At 41.0% G+C, this 12,080-nt stretch overlaps 2 protein-coding genes and 1 pseudogene across 2 annotated transcripts; 1 reads left to right on the top strand and 2 right to left on the bottom strand.

The window, feature by feature from the left end:
• Positions 1-328: 328 nt before the first annotated feature.
• Positions 329-3,679, bottom strand: LOC143854968 (uncharacterized). The gene is made up of 3 exons (XM_077365118.1): positions 3,236-3,679; positions 2,014-2,560; positions 329-800 (listed from the first exon to the last, which is right to left on the bottom strand). The coding sequence occupies exons 1-3, from the start codon at positions 3,635-3,637 to the stop codon at positions 490-492; spliced, it is 1,260 nt and encodes a 419-aa protein (XP_077221233.1). The 5' UTR covers positions 3,638-3,679; the 3' UTR covers positions 329-489.
• Positions 3,680-5,986: 2,307 nt separating this feature from the next.
• Positions 5,987-10,305, bottom strand: LOC143854281 (pentatricopeptide repeat-containing protein At5g66520-like). The gene is made up of 2 exons (XM_077364159.1): positions 8,153-10,305; positions 5,987-6,579 (listed from the first exon to the last, which is right to left on the bottom strand). The coding sequence occupies exons 1-2, from the start codon at positions 9,694-9,696 to the stop codon at positions 6,072-6,074; spliced, it is 2,052 nt and encodes a 683-aa protein (XP_077220274.1). The 5' UTR covers positions 9,697-10,305; the 3' UTR covers positions 5,987-6,071.
• A 281-nt stretch (positions 10,306-10,586) lies between these two features.
• Positions 10,587-12,080, top strand: LOC143853758 (pentatricopeptide repeat-containing protein At5g66520 pseudogene; annotated as a pseudogene).

Genomic DNA, 12,080 nt, shown 5'->3' with positions numbered 1-12,080 from the left:
TAATCACTTTTGACTGCTATTTAAAGAATAAAAGACATAATGCGTCAGTGCAAATATAAAAACATGGTTGTACTGTTATTGGCACTACTATCTTTAATAATTTCACTAACTAATTTTGTCATTTATTATTAAAGCATCTGCCACAAGGTTATTATAGTTCCCAAAAAAATCTCTCAAAAGCCCAGTTAAAAAGGAAAAGACAAGCAGAGTTTGTGTAACAAAACACAGTAATGCCAATATCAAATGCTGTTGAGAACACCTCGATCAGATGATCCTACGCTCTTGACCTTTCAAACATGGTAACATGCGCATGGACTTACAGACAATGAACACAGAAACGGGTACTGCTGTATAGAGTATAGAAACCGTGACAAATAGATAGGGGAAATATTGTACGTAATTATGTACTTACAAATATCCTATGTATATGAATAAACGGATAGGTGCTACAATGAGCTAGAGGCGTAGGGGTGATTGTACATACGTAGCCTATAGAAGAAGCTTGCGTGAAGATCGGCACCATTTGTCAAAGCAGCTCTGGAGATTTGGCCAGTCCGAGGATGAAATTGTGAAATCCTGCAACCAATTTGAGAGGATGATTTCTTGATCGGACGGTGGTAAGCTCAAGATCACTTCCTCTATCACTCGCTCCATCTCGGCCTTCTCCCCCACCGTAAAAACGGGGCACGTTAGCCCGTTGCTCGCATAGCAGAACAGAGGGAGCCATAGGATGAGCGATCTGAACTTCAACTGCCTTGACGCTTCCAATTCTCCTCGACCCAGTTCTTTGAACAGAATCGCTGCCATAGAAACAGTAGGAAAGAAGATGGTTGGTTTAGTACCAGTCTGGCGCACATTAGCAAGAGCTATTCAGAAATTGAAAGAGGAAAAAAACACTAAAAGGAGGGTTCGGATCATCCGGTGGGGATGATTTTTGGGAAACAGCCTATTTACGTTGTGTCACAAGAAATGGACGGTTTGGATCATCCTATCGAGTGGGCCAAAACATAAATACGCTACAGCCGATAAATCATCTCCATTGGATGATCCTAACCCTATAGAAAACATCTTCCAATATTGGAATTGGACCCTTTGATAATTAATCTTTAAGTAGCATGGGTTATTTGATCATGGAACTCTCATATGGGTAGGGGTGTCAATGGATCCACTTCGGATCGGATCCACCTATGTCTTAGTCATCATCCATTCAAATCCCTCATCAGTCGGATCGGATTCGGAGTGTTCTTAGGATCCTACTTCTTGTGTCTTGGTCACAGTCCATTTCAAATCGGACCGTGCATCGGAGTGTCCTAGTAGGTCCTACTTACAAAACAACAAAAGATGATCAGCTTTCTTCATTTGAAATGAAGTCTAGAATTTCCTCAAATCAGAAAAGAATTAGTTACTATATCTAATTACGGCCCATAATTTTGATGAAGATAAGGAAAAGAATTAGTGAAAAGAACTCCAATGTTCGACGGTGCGTGACGATTAAACTTTTAGTAACTGATCCTTGTGGAGGGTGAGTGGTAAGTTTACAGAGGAAATGAAGAGTAAAAAATATCTGGAGAAAAGGGAGGAACTGGAAAGTCGTAAGCTAAGCAATACTTAGTTCATTTTTTATGAAAATACCCTTCCTTTAAGACTTAATATAGTAAAACAATTTCGGATCGTGAGTATGCATCGGATTTTTTAGCCATGTCTTCATAACGATCTTACGAAGAGGATCCAAAATATGTCCATTGATCCTTCTTATGTGCCTAGATCCTGTGTGGTTCGGATTCGGATTATCCACGGTCCATTGACACCCATATGGGCCTTTGATAATTAATTTTTAACCGTCCAACCGCAAGCCTTTGATGCGACAGTTGGATCACCTGACCACCTTACAACGGAAGAGGCATCGTTTGCCTGTGCCACCTGTTCCCACGTGGCGTCCTGGAATAGAAACTGGACAACTCACGTTTCGGGCGATATTTTGGGAAACCGCGATTTTCGAGTTTCAAAACTCACCCGATATTTGAACGATTGAACTCTGGACTCTGGGATGAGCGGTGAGGGAGAGAGAGGCAAGGCCTGAGGCAAAGCTCCACTGAATAACGGCTTCTTCAATGGCTGAGCAAAACTTGAGCTTGCTCGTTATCCAGAGCAACTCCTTCCCCAGCTTCTCCGCCATGACACTATCACCGGCAAATCCAGTAACCTCCCCGAAGATCACAAGGCTATTCTGTTTCTGAGACTGGCAGTTGGAGGTGGCGGAAGGTAAGAGACCTGAGATGGTTGTGAAATAGGAAAGGAGGTGGGAGCCGAGGGGGAGCATGTGGAGGAGGCGAGAAGGCCAGGTGGCGGTCTCCGGCTGCTGCTGTTGAATCATTGATTGGAGGGAGGCGTAGAGGAGACTGGATGTACGGGAGAAAGCGGTTGATAAGGCCGTACGGTTTATTTCTTGGAGGGATTCGTCGCCTTCTCGGACGTTATCGTCCACTATCCGGTCGGCCATGGCGACGGTGAACTGGTATTTCATTGACGTGGCCGGAATCTCGTTCAAGAGCCCGAAAATCTGCATGCATTTTCACAACATTAGGGCTTGTTTGGATTCTAGGAATTTCATGGAAAAGCTCTCTAGGGAAAAATAGAGTTACACTGACATTATTGCGATCTGAATCCTTCATTTTGGTGGGACCCGTTCCTGAGTTTAGATGACCATAGAATCCGAACATTCTGATGGTCCCAATTGCTTGAAGCAATTTTTGGCTTTGCCACAGAAATTTTTTATTAGCAATTTGTTTCCATGGAAATTATTTCCAAGCATTTTATAAACTTACTTTCCGAGGAAATTATTTTTCCAAATTTTAAATTTTCCCACTTAAAGGAAAATTGTAGACTTACCAGTTACCACTACCAGACCAAGAAAATTTTTTACATGGAATATTTTACACCACATGCATGGATGTGGTGGCCCCCAATTCACAACTCATGCTCTAATGGGGCGTGGCCCACCATTTTACTGCCATACGCAACATGGGTGGGGACCACCGTTTTGATGGTTGTTCACTTGTTCTGCCCCTTTCTTAGAGTTGTCCTAAGGATTGGGGTGTGGCCTTTTTTCTTTTTATTGTATCATCTTTCTTTAATTAATATTATGGTAGGGGTTCGCTTAACCCAGCTTATCAATAAAAAGAAAGAAAGTAAAGAAATCAAGAAGCATTAATTCATTTGTAGAGCTTCATCTTACATGTGAGAGAGCTCTCCCAATGGCTTTATCCGACGATCCATCTAACTCTCCATTCTCTGGCCCGTCATGCAAAAGCAGAGACAATGACGGTGAAGGCGAAGAAGACGATAAGAATCCGCCGCCGGAAAATCTACCCATAATAGCTGACGGCGAAGGAATGACCGAACAAGGGAAGTGATCCATCATAACTCTAAGAACCCATACTGTTACCCATATAGTTAACATGAGCAGGTACCGAAAATGGTCCCCTGCCTTCCATTTTTCTCCTTCTCTGACCGCTGTGCTCGACGTAACAGACACCAGAGTCTTCGCCGCTGCTTTCACCGTCGACATGATTATGGAATTTAGAAGAGTAGAAGGTTTCATCTTGTAGCTTTGTTCCATAGCTAGACTCACTGCCATGGTAAAGGATCTCTCTCTCTCTCTCTGAAAGAGTAAAGGAGAGTTGGGTGTTTATAAGGGACTTGGGTTTGTATTTATGGGAAATATACAAACGACTTTCTTGACAGGTATCCTTTTATTTTGTTATATTTGTCACTTTTCTCTCTATTTTTTTTTTTTTTTTGCTGTAAATAAATATGAAGGCTTTTCTAGTAATTGTATGACTGAATTGTCCTCTGTATTTTGTTTGGAATACCAAAATGTAATTTATAGCATTGAAATCTGCGGAGATTACTAGGGAAATCTCCTTCTTAGGTGATGTGTTACCCTTGTCTCCTCCCAAAGAAATCCAAGCCAAAAACCCAAAAAATGTGGAAATTTGTATGGATATCTTGGGAATGACTCTCTCTCTCTCTCCCAACCACTACTTGACAGCCAAACATTACTTACCACTATTATACGAGGTAAGTTCCGGGTAAATCCATGGCTTGCCCCTGTTGGATACTCATACCACTACGCTATGAGGTAAATACCTACAACCAAACATGTTTGGTTGCTCAAAGTAAGGAGATCATCGGCAAACAAAAGTACGGAGATCATCGGTGTTTGAAATGCCTATGATCTTCCATTAATCTGCTTACTGCATGTTTGGTTGCCATTTTGCATTGAAACCCCCTTTGACTCCGAGACATCTTCCAAACGTCATAAATGCCTTTTTTCCTACGTGGTGCCTATGTCCCCTCCTCTAATTTTCTCTCAATCTTTTACCATTTTGGTGGAATTTGGGTGGGAAAAGGGGAGAAAATTCTTGTCCCTTCCACCCTCTGTTTTGGTAATGACACCCCTATATCTTCCACTAATCTTCTCGAGGATTTCCGCGCATCCAAATACTACTTACCACTCTTCCGCTATTCTTCTCCCCATCTTCCATGCTTGTCTACTTCCCTTTGACTTCTTCTACTACTAATCTCCCAGCCACCTTTGAACAATCAAACATAGTAGGGATTCTCTTGGTTTAGGATTCTTCATTTTGGATTTTGAGAAATGATTTTGAACCCAAAAATAACCCGCTTACACTTAAAATCAATTCTCAAAATCCAGAACCCTTAATAAGATCTAAAATAAAAATAAGGTCTCTCTTTTATTTTATACATATTACTCACAGTTAAATCGTTTTCCCATAAACTGCATCAGAGGCAGTTTGGTCATTTTATAGATCTCCATTTCCCTTTAATTCGAAAATATAGACGAGTGTTTTTTCCCGTTTTGTTTGTATAGCTTCTCGGTTTTCTCTAGTTCTTGTCGTGTGGCATCGCGTGTTGTAGGGATTCTCTTGCAGTTTCAGGTGTCTGAAATCCAGCAAAGGAATTATTTTTCCCTTGCCACCAAAGCAATATACGTTACATTTTTCATACAGATGGGGGAAACTATAGAATGAGATATGTTGTCGTGTGAAGCATATGAGAAGCTCAACATGGCCCCACCCAAATGCTGCCAACATATATAGTGCCTCTTCTTTCGTGACAAGTGCACAAAAAGACATAGCTCGGGGTAAAATTTTGGCTCATTGAAGGACCAAATTTCAAAGTAAAACCGAGTGACCTCCGGTGGCCGGATACAGTCAAAGGCAAACAAGTTATGATACTGACAGAAAGAAAATGAATAGTCATTAGATCTTGATCCATCTTGTGCGAAAATGCACTATACTAGACCTGCAAGGATCCCCATAAATGACTTGTTTTAGGTAAGAGATGAACATTACCATATGTAAACTCTTGTGAACGCTAGCTGGAAAGATGACCAAAAGATTGAAACTTTGGAGGGATCGTCACTAAAAATTCTTTTTTTTTAAGGTGGTAATTTTATTAAAAGACAGATCAATAAGGCGTCCCTAATATTATATACAGCAGAAAATCCCCATGGAAGGCGCAATAACAACACAATCAGAGCAACTAAGGATGGGTTAAGGCACTAATCTCCTCATCCTTGAGATAACTATACTCCCAAACCAGCACTCCCATCCCATCCAACCAATCACTCAAAAGCAATTGGACACTCTGAACTCCCCTCTGGTGGAAAACCCATGATCCAACCACACATCCTCCCAAAACCTCACCCTGTAGACCTTACTCTCCCAAAACCTGGTAAACTAATTAGTACAAAATAACATTGATATCCTCTGCTCATGTCCTAGCTCTTCTTAGAGCTAGATTTGCCTCAATTTCTTGTCTCTTGCCTTTAGATCTACTCAAGCTAGCTTCAGCTATTTAGAGTACACTAAAACATCCAAATAGACCTCCAAGCATCCGAGCCTCGATCAATCCCACCCACCATAAAATAACAGCACCTATCGCATTCAATATCAGCCTCCTTTTAATCTGTCCAAATTTGTACATACCCTTTGTATGAAAAAAATGATTTCCTTTTCCCTTGTATATTTAAATAAATGCACATCTTACCAATAATCCATACAAGAACATCTACCTTTTACAAATCGGTGGAAACGATTCCGGTCCCTCACTATAATTTCTCGGTCATAAACCTCCGAAATCAGCTTGGTAACATTGTGACAGTCTCTGCAAACTCGAAGGTTCTTTACCACTCTAATGGCAGTGTCTGTTCCCATGTGTATCAACCCAAAAGCAATGGCTAGTTTCTCACTGTGAACAAACAAAGCATGCTCCTTCTCCTCTTCCTCTATATCAAACAAGACCTGTTTTGTATCCGGCGAGTACCCAACCGAGATCTTCAACCGCTCCGAGATCTCGGACAACTTGTTGTAGATGTTGTTTGACTCGGGGTGTGACCGGTCACCAGCTACGAACCGGTGCACGATCCCCTCGAACTCTATCATACTTAAACCTGGCACTTTAGCAATGCCTTTGGATTTCATCAAGTTTCTCACCTTCTTTGCATCGTCCCAACGGTTCGCAGCTGCGTATATGTTTGAGAGGAGAACATAGCTGTCGGAGAAAGAGGAATGGGTGAATATAGAGAATTTTTGTTTATAGATAATTAAATTAAATTAATCTTACACACAAATGGGATATTAAAGGCCTCTTTGGATACCACCAAAATGTGTTCTTATTTGCAAATACAATTATTTAAATTTAATCTTGTTTGTATGAATTCTAAAACCATTATAACCATATTTGCAAAAAACATACTTGGCCCATTTTGATTGCCACTACAATTGGACCTTATTTTCAAATATTTCCAAATATTACAATTTCCAACATTGTGAACTCACCTTGCTTTACATAATTTAACCATATGTCAAAGGCTATTGCAATTTTCAAAAAAGGGTCTCAGCAGGCAAATGAGACATTAAACCCTCTTTGGAAGCCATTAACTATACCATTTCTAAGACTACTGTAAACATTATTTGCAAATAATTACATTTTAACTTCAAAACCATTTGCATAGAATCTGATATGCAAATGATTTTGAAGTTAAAAGGCCTCTCCGGATACCACCAAGATGGGTCTTTATTTGCAAATAAGATTATTTTAAGTTAATCTTATTTGCAAATGGGATGTTAAGGCCACTCTGGAAGCCTAAGATAGATATTAAACAAATTATACTCATTATTTGCATATTAAAATCTATGCAAATAAAACTTCTGGTTTGCACTAAAGCGCCTTAAAGATATACCGACAGTAAGTAGCTGTCCATCAGATACCGACAGTCATATTCGAACATTAGCAACCTTCAAATATTGGGTTTCATAAATTTCACAATAACATAATAGCTCTTCTCATGATAAGAAACAAGCAGATTTACAACCTATTGCGTTGCATTACCAAAACGATATGCAAAGGGCCTCTTTGGAGTCTGGATCAAGGTTTTAAATTTCGGTTTCGGAATGCGTTTCGGTCCTCACTGAAACCGAAATTTCGGACGAAATCTATCGAAATCAAATGAACTAATATTTTATCCGTTAGCAAATTTCAACGAAATCCCCGAAAATTTCGGGATAATATTAAATAATAAGTAAAATCCAGATTTTCTCATGATATTCTTTAAATTTCGACTGAAATTTCAGGGAAAACGAAATTTCGGTCGAAATTTTGTAACGTTTCAACTTTACTCTATGTCTCGACCGAAACCTTTCGGATTTCGGTCGAAATTTAAAACCTTGGTCTGGATACCTCCAAAATGGGTCTTTATTTGCAAATAAGATTATTTTAAGTTCATCTTATTTGCAAATGGGACATTAATGCAGCTTTGGAAGTCATTAACTAAAATTGGCATTAAACAAATTATAATCATTACTTGCATTATAAAATCCATACAAAATAAGACTATATGTAGATTATATGCAAATGTTTTTGAAGTTAAATATGTTTACTTGCGAATAATGGTTCTAAAAGTCTTAGAAATTACATAGTTAATGGCTTCAAATGAAGCCTTAATGTCTCATTTGCAAATAAGATTAAATTAAAATAATCTTACTTTCAAATAAGGAACAATTTTGATGGCATCCAAAGAGGCTCTTACACAGTGAAAAAATAGGTGGAAGTTTTCTCACATTACCGGCCACTATGGTGAGGTTGAAGTTCGAGAAGGCGTTTTCCGACACGCTCGCCAACGGCAATGTTCCCATGTATCCTGCAACCTCCAAGCAATGCCCCCCATGCATTGGCATTAGGCTCCATAGGCATGGCCCCTATCAGATCTACTGCCTCTTCTAACAATCCTGCACGCGCTAGAAGATCGATAACACATCCGTAATGCTCAACTTTTGGGTCAATCCCATAAGTTCCACTCATACAATTGAGCAGTCGACGACCCTCTTCCACCATCCCGGCATGACTGCAAGCACTAAGCACCGCCACCAATGTGATATCGTCCGGTCTAACACCACTCTCTTGCATCTCATTAAAAAGGCGGTGTGCCTCCTTCGCATGGCCATGCATTGCCATGCCGGCTATGATCGTGTTCCAGGCGAGTAGGTCTTTGAGTTCTATAGCATCAAAAACTTGGACCGCACGAGGAAGGCACCCACATTTTGCGTACATATCTACAAGTGCAGTGCCCATGATGGTATTGAGCGCAATCTTGTGTCGGTCAATGAATTCGTGTAGACGTGCCCCTTGATCCAATGCCCCTAGGTGCGCACAAGCTGATAACATGCTGACAATTGTCGCATCCGTCGGCTTTATTCTCGCAGCCCGCATCTCCTCAAAGAGGGCCAGCGCTTCATTTGAGCGGCCGCACTGTGCGTAGCATGCCAGCATTGCATTCCATGACACAACATCTCTAAGAGGCATTTCATCAAACACTCTACATGCACCCTCAGCGTCTCCACATTTTGTATAGGCTGCCAACATCGAGTTCCATGAAATCACATTTCTCTTAGGCATTTCATCAAACAGCTTTCGAGATTCATCCAAACTCCCAATAATTGCATACCCATTGATCATTGTGTTCCAAGAAACCACATCTTTGCAATCCATACGATCGAATATCAAACGCGCATGATCCAATTCTCCGCATTTTACGTATCCATCAATCATAGAGTTCCAAGAAACTACATCTCTCTGGGAACAATTATCAAACAGCTCCCTTGCAGCTTCTAGTTCTTGACCATTTGCATACATATGAATCAAAGAACTCTGAACATAAGAATCCAATTCAAGACCCATTTTTACGACATGGGTGTGGACTATAATCCCGTACTGGATCGATGACAATTCGGTGCAAGCTTTGATCACAAAGGGGAAGGTAAATTTGTTGGGTCTAAAGCCTCTATGAAGCATTTCATGGTAGAATGTGATGGCTTCTAGTGGGTTTTTGCTGATTGAAAGGCCTCTGATGAGTGAATTCCAAGAGAAAATTGTGGGGCTCTGTAATTTATTGAAGAGGGTTTTGGCATAGTCTATGTTTCCATGGGGGGAGATTGCACAGAAAGAGATAGCTTTGGTAGTTGCAGGGTTGGAACAAAGAGATGGGTCTTCTTTTATGATGTGAGCATGGATTTGTTTGAGCTCTCTCATGCTCTTGCATGAATCTAAGAGCATGTGAATTGGATCGTTTGTGAAGAGGAGTTTTCTTGTTGTATTTAAGCTGCTTGTCATAGAGATTGTTGAAATGAATGTTATTCATGGATGACCATTGGTGAAGTGATCGATTTGAGAACCCCATGAGTGTATAAAAAGTTCCTATAAATGTGGGCCTCACTAGTTTTTGGCTAAAGGGCCTACATAGGCTTGGTAATTGATCAATTATTTTATTATTTTTTAATGGTCCTAAGTGATCAATTATTAGCACACATAGGTCCATCGTCTATTTGCCATTAGGATCCATGTCTCAATTGTACAAACAGAAGAGACCCGTATCAATAATTATGATCTTACATGGTGGGAAGTTGCCTTATTTCCGACCATGGTCCGTGGGAAGGCAAAAACGGCATGTGAATGTTGTTGAAAGGAAAGGCCAAAAATAGAGAAGTACGCTATTTTGGGTCGTTGGAAATACGTATGAGAGAAGGGTTTCTCTTGTAGGAAAGAAGGCAAGAGTGTGGCGAGAGGCTCTCATGTGGTGTGTCCCCTAAGGGGGAGAGAGAAAAAGAGAGACAAGAAGGAGGAAGAAAAGGGTTTTTTCTTGGGTGTCTCTTGGATTTTCTTTCGGGTTTTCTCGGGTTACTCTTATGTATGATCTTGGGTTTGAGAAGAAAGGAAATAGTTGCGGGTTTTGTGGGTTTTTGTTTAATCCATTGTAATCCTTTTGTATTGTTTTTTCTATTCCAAACCCCAAACGGTCAAACCTTACAAAAGTGCTAGAACAAGTGTAAGAAAACTCACCCTATTTTTTGAATCGATAATCAGATTTTCTTCAAACCCCAAAACAAAAACAGCGTCCAAGCATACATACATGATGAAAAAACATGATCTCTGGTTTTCTTCTCCGAAAGATGACACTCCTCCACCACCCAAATCTCTCTCAAGCCTTAAATGCCTTTACAAACATGTCCGAATTCAAGATAACCCACGCCCACATCATAACCTCCGGTCTCCACAAAGACACCTTCACCATAACCAGACTCTTAGCTTTCTCTGCCATTTCCCAAACTGGCAATCTCAATTATGCCAAAATTCTCTTTAACCAATTCGAAAACCCCACTCTCTTCATGTACAACACCATGATCAGAGGCTTCTCACACAGCGAAGAACCTGTAGAATCCGTTAATTTATATGTCCAAATGATTCGGGCCCAAATAAGGCCCGATAATTTCACATACCCTTTTGTAATAAGATCTTGCTCTATCTTGTCGCTTCGAAATCTCGGGCGGGAACTACATTGCCATGTTACGAAATTCGGATTGTATTCTGATGTCTTTGTTGTTAACAATGCGATAAGCATGTATGCTAGTTGTGGCGAACTGGGTTCTGCTCATAAGTTGTTTATTGAGCGTTCTGATTTGGTTGATGTCGTTTCGTGGACTGCATTGATCACTGGATACTCAAATTGCGGCAAATTAGATGTCGCTTTTCAGCTGTTTGATCGAATGCCAAGCCGGAATGTGGTCTCGTGGAATGCAATGATTGGTGGGTTTGCACGGGCCGGTGAGATTAACAAAGCGCGGCAACTGTTTGATGAAATGCCTGAACGAAATGTGGCATCGTGGAGTGCAATGATTTCGGGGTGTTCGCAGTGTGGACTTTGTAGAGAGGCTCTAGCACTGTTCAAGGACATGGTTGGGGCTGGAATTCTGCCTAATGAGTCAGCATTGGTCAGTGCAGTTTCGGCTTGTGCGCAATTGAGGGCCTTGGAGGAAGGGGAATGGGTGCATTGTTGGATAAAAGAATGTAAGGTTGAGGTTGATGTGACCATAGGGACAGCCCTTGTAGACATGTATGGTAAGTGTGGGTGCATTGATAGTGCTTTCGAAGTATTTAATTCGATGCCTATGAAGAACTTGCTCTCATGGAACTGTATGATCACTGGTTTAGCCTTGAATGGATGTGGTAAACAAGCGTTGGAGCTCTTTTGGCGAATGCGAATGATGGGTCTCACGCCAAATGGCATAACCTTCCTGGGTGTTCTAAGTGCTTGTAGCCACTCGGGGTTGGTCGATGAGGGAAGAATGTGTTTTAATCTCATGACGAGAGTTTACGGGATTAAGCCTCAGTTACAACACTATGGGTGCATGGTCGATCTGTTCGGACGGGCCGGGCTCATTAAAGAAGCATTGGAGTTTGTAGAGTCCATGCCAGTTGAGCCTCACCCTGGCTTATGGGGTGCCCTTGTTGGTGCTTGTAGAAATCATGGCTACGCCGAGCTCGGTGAAGAATTGGGAAAACATCTCATTGACTTAGAGCCCCACCATAGTGGGAGATATGCCTTGCTCTGTAACATATATGCGTCTGCCAAAAGGTGGGATGATGTGGCAATGGTGAGGAACTTGTTGAAAGAGAGAAGGGTACTGAAAACACCAGGGAATAGTATACTTGAAGCATAA

Source organism: Tasmannia lanceolata, unplaced genomic scaffold, assembly GCF_043159265.1.
Source record: "Tasmannia lanceolata isolate RefF3 unplaced genomic scaffold, GAP_Taslan_0.1 ptg000020l, whole genome shotgun sequence".
In the NCBI taxonomy this organism is placed as follows: domain Eukaryota; kingdom Viridiplantae; phylum Streptophyta; class Magnoliopsida; order Canellales; family Winteraceae; genus Tasmannia; species Tasmannia lanceolata.
This window is presented reverse-complemented; position numbering and strand designations above follow the sequence as displayed.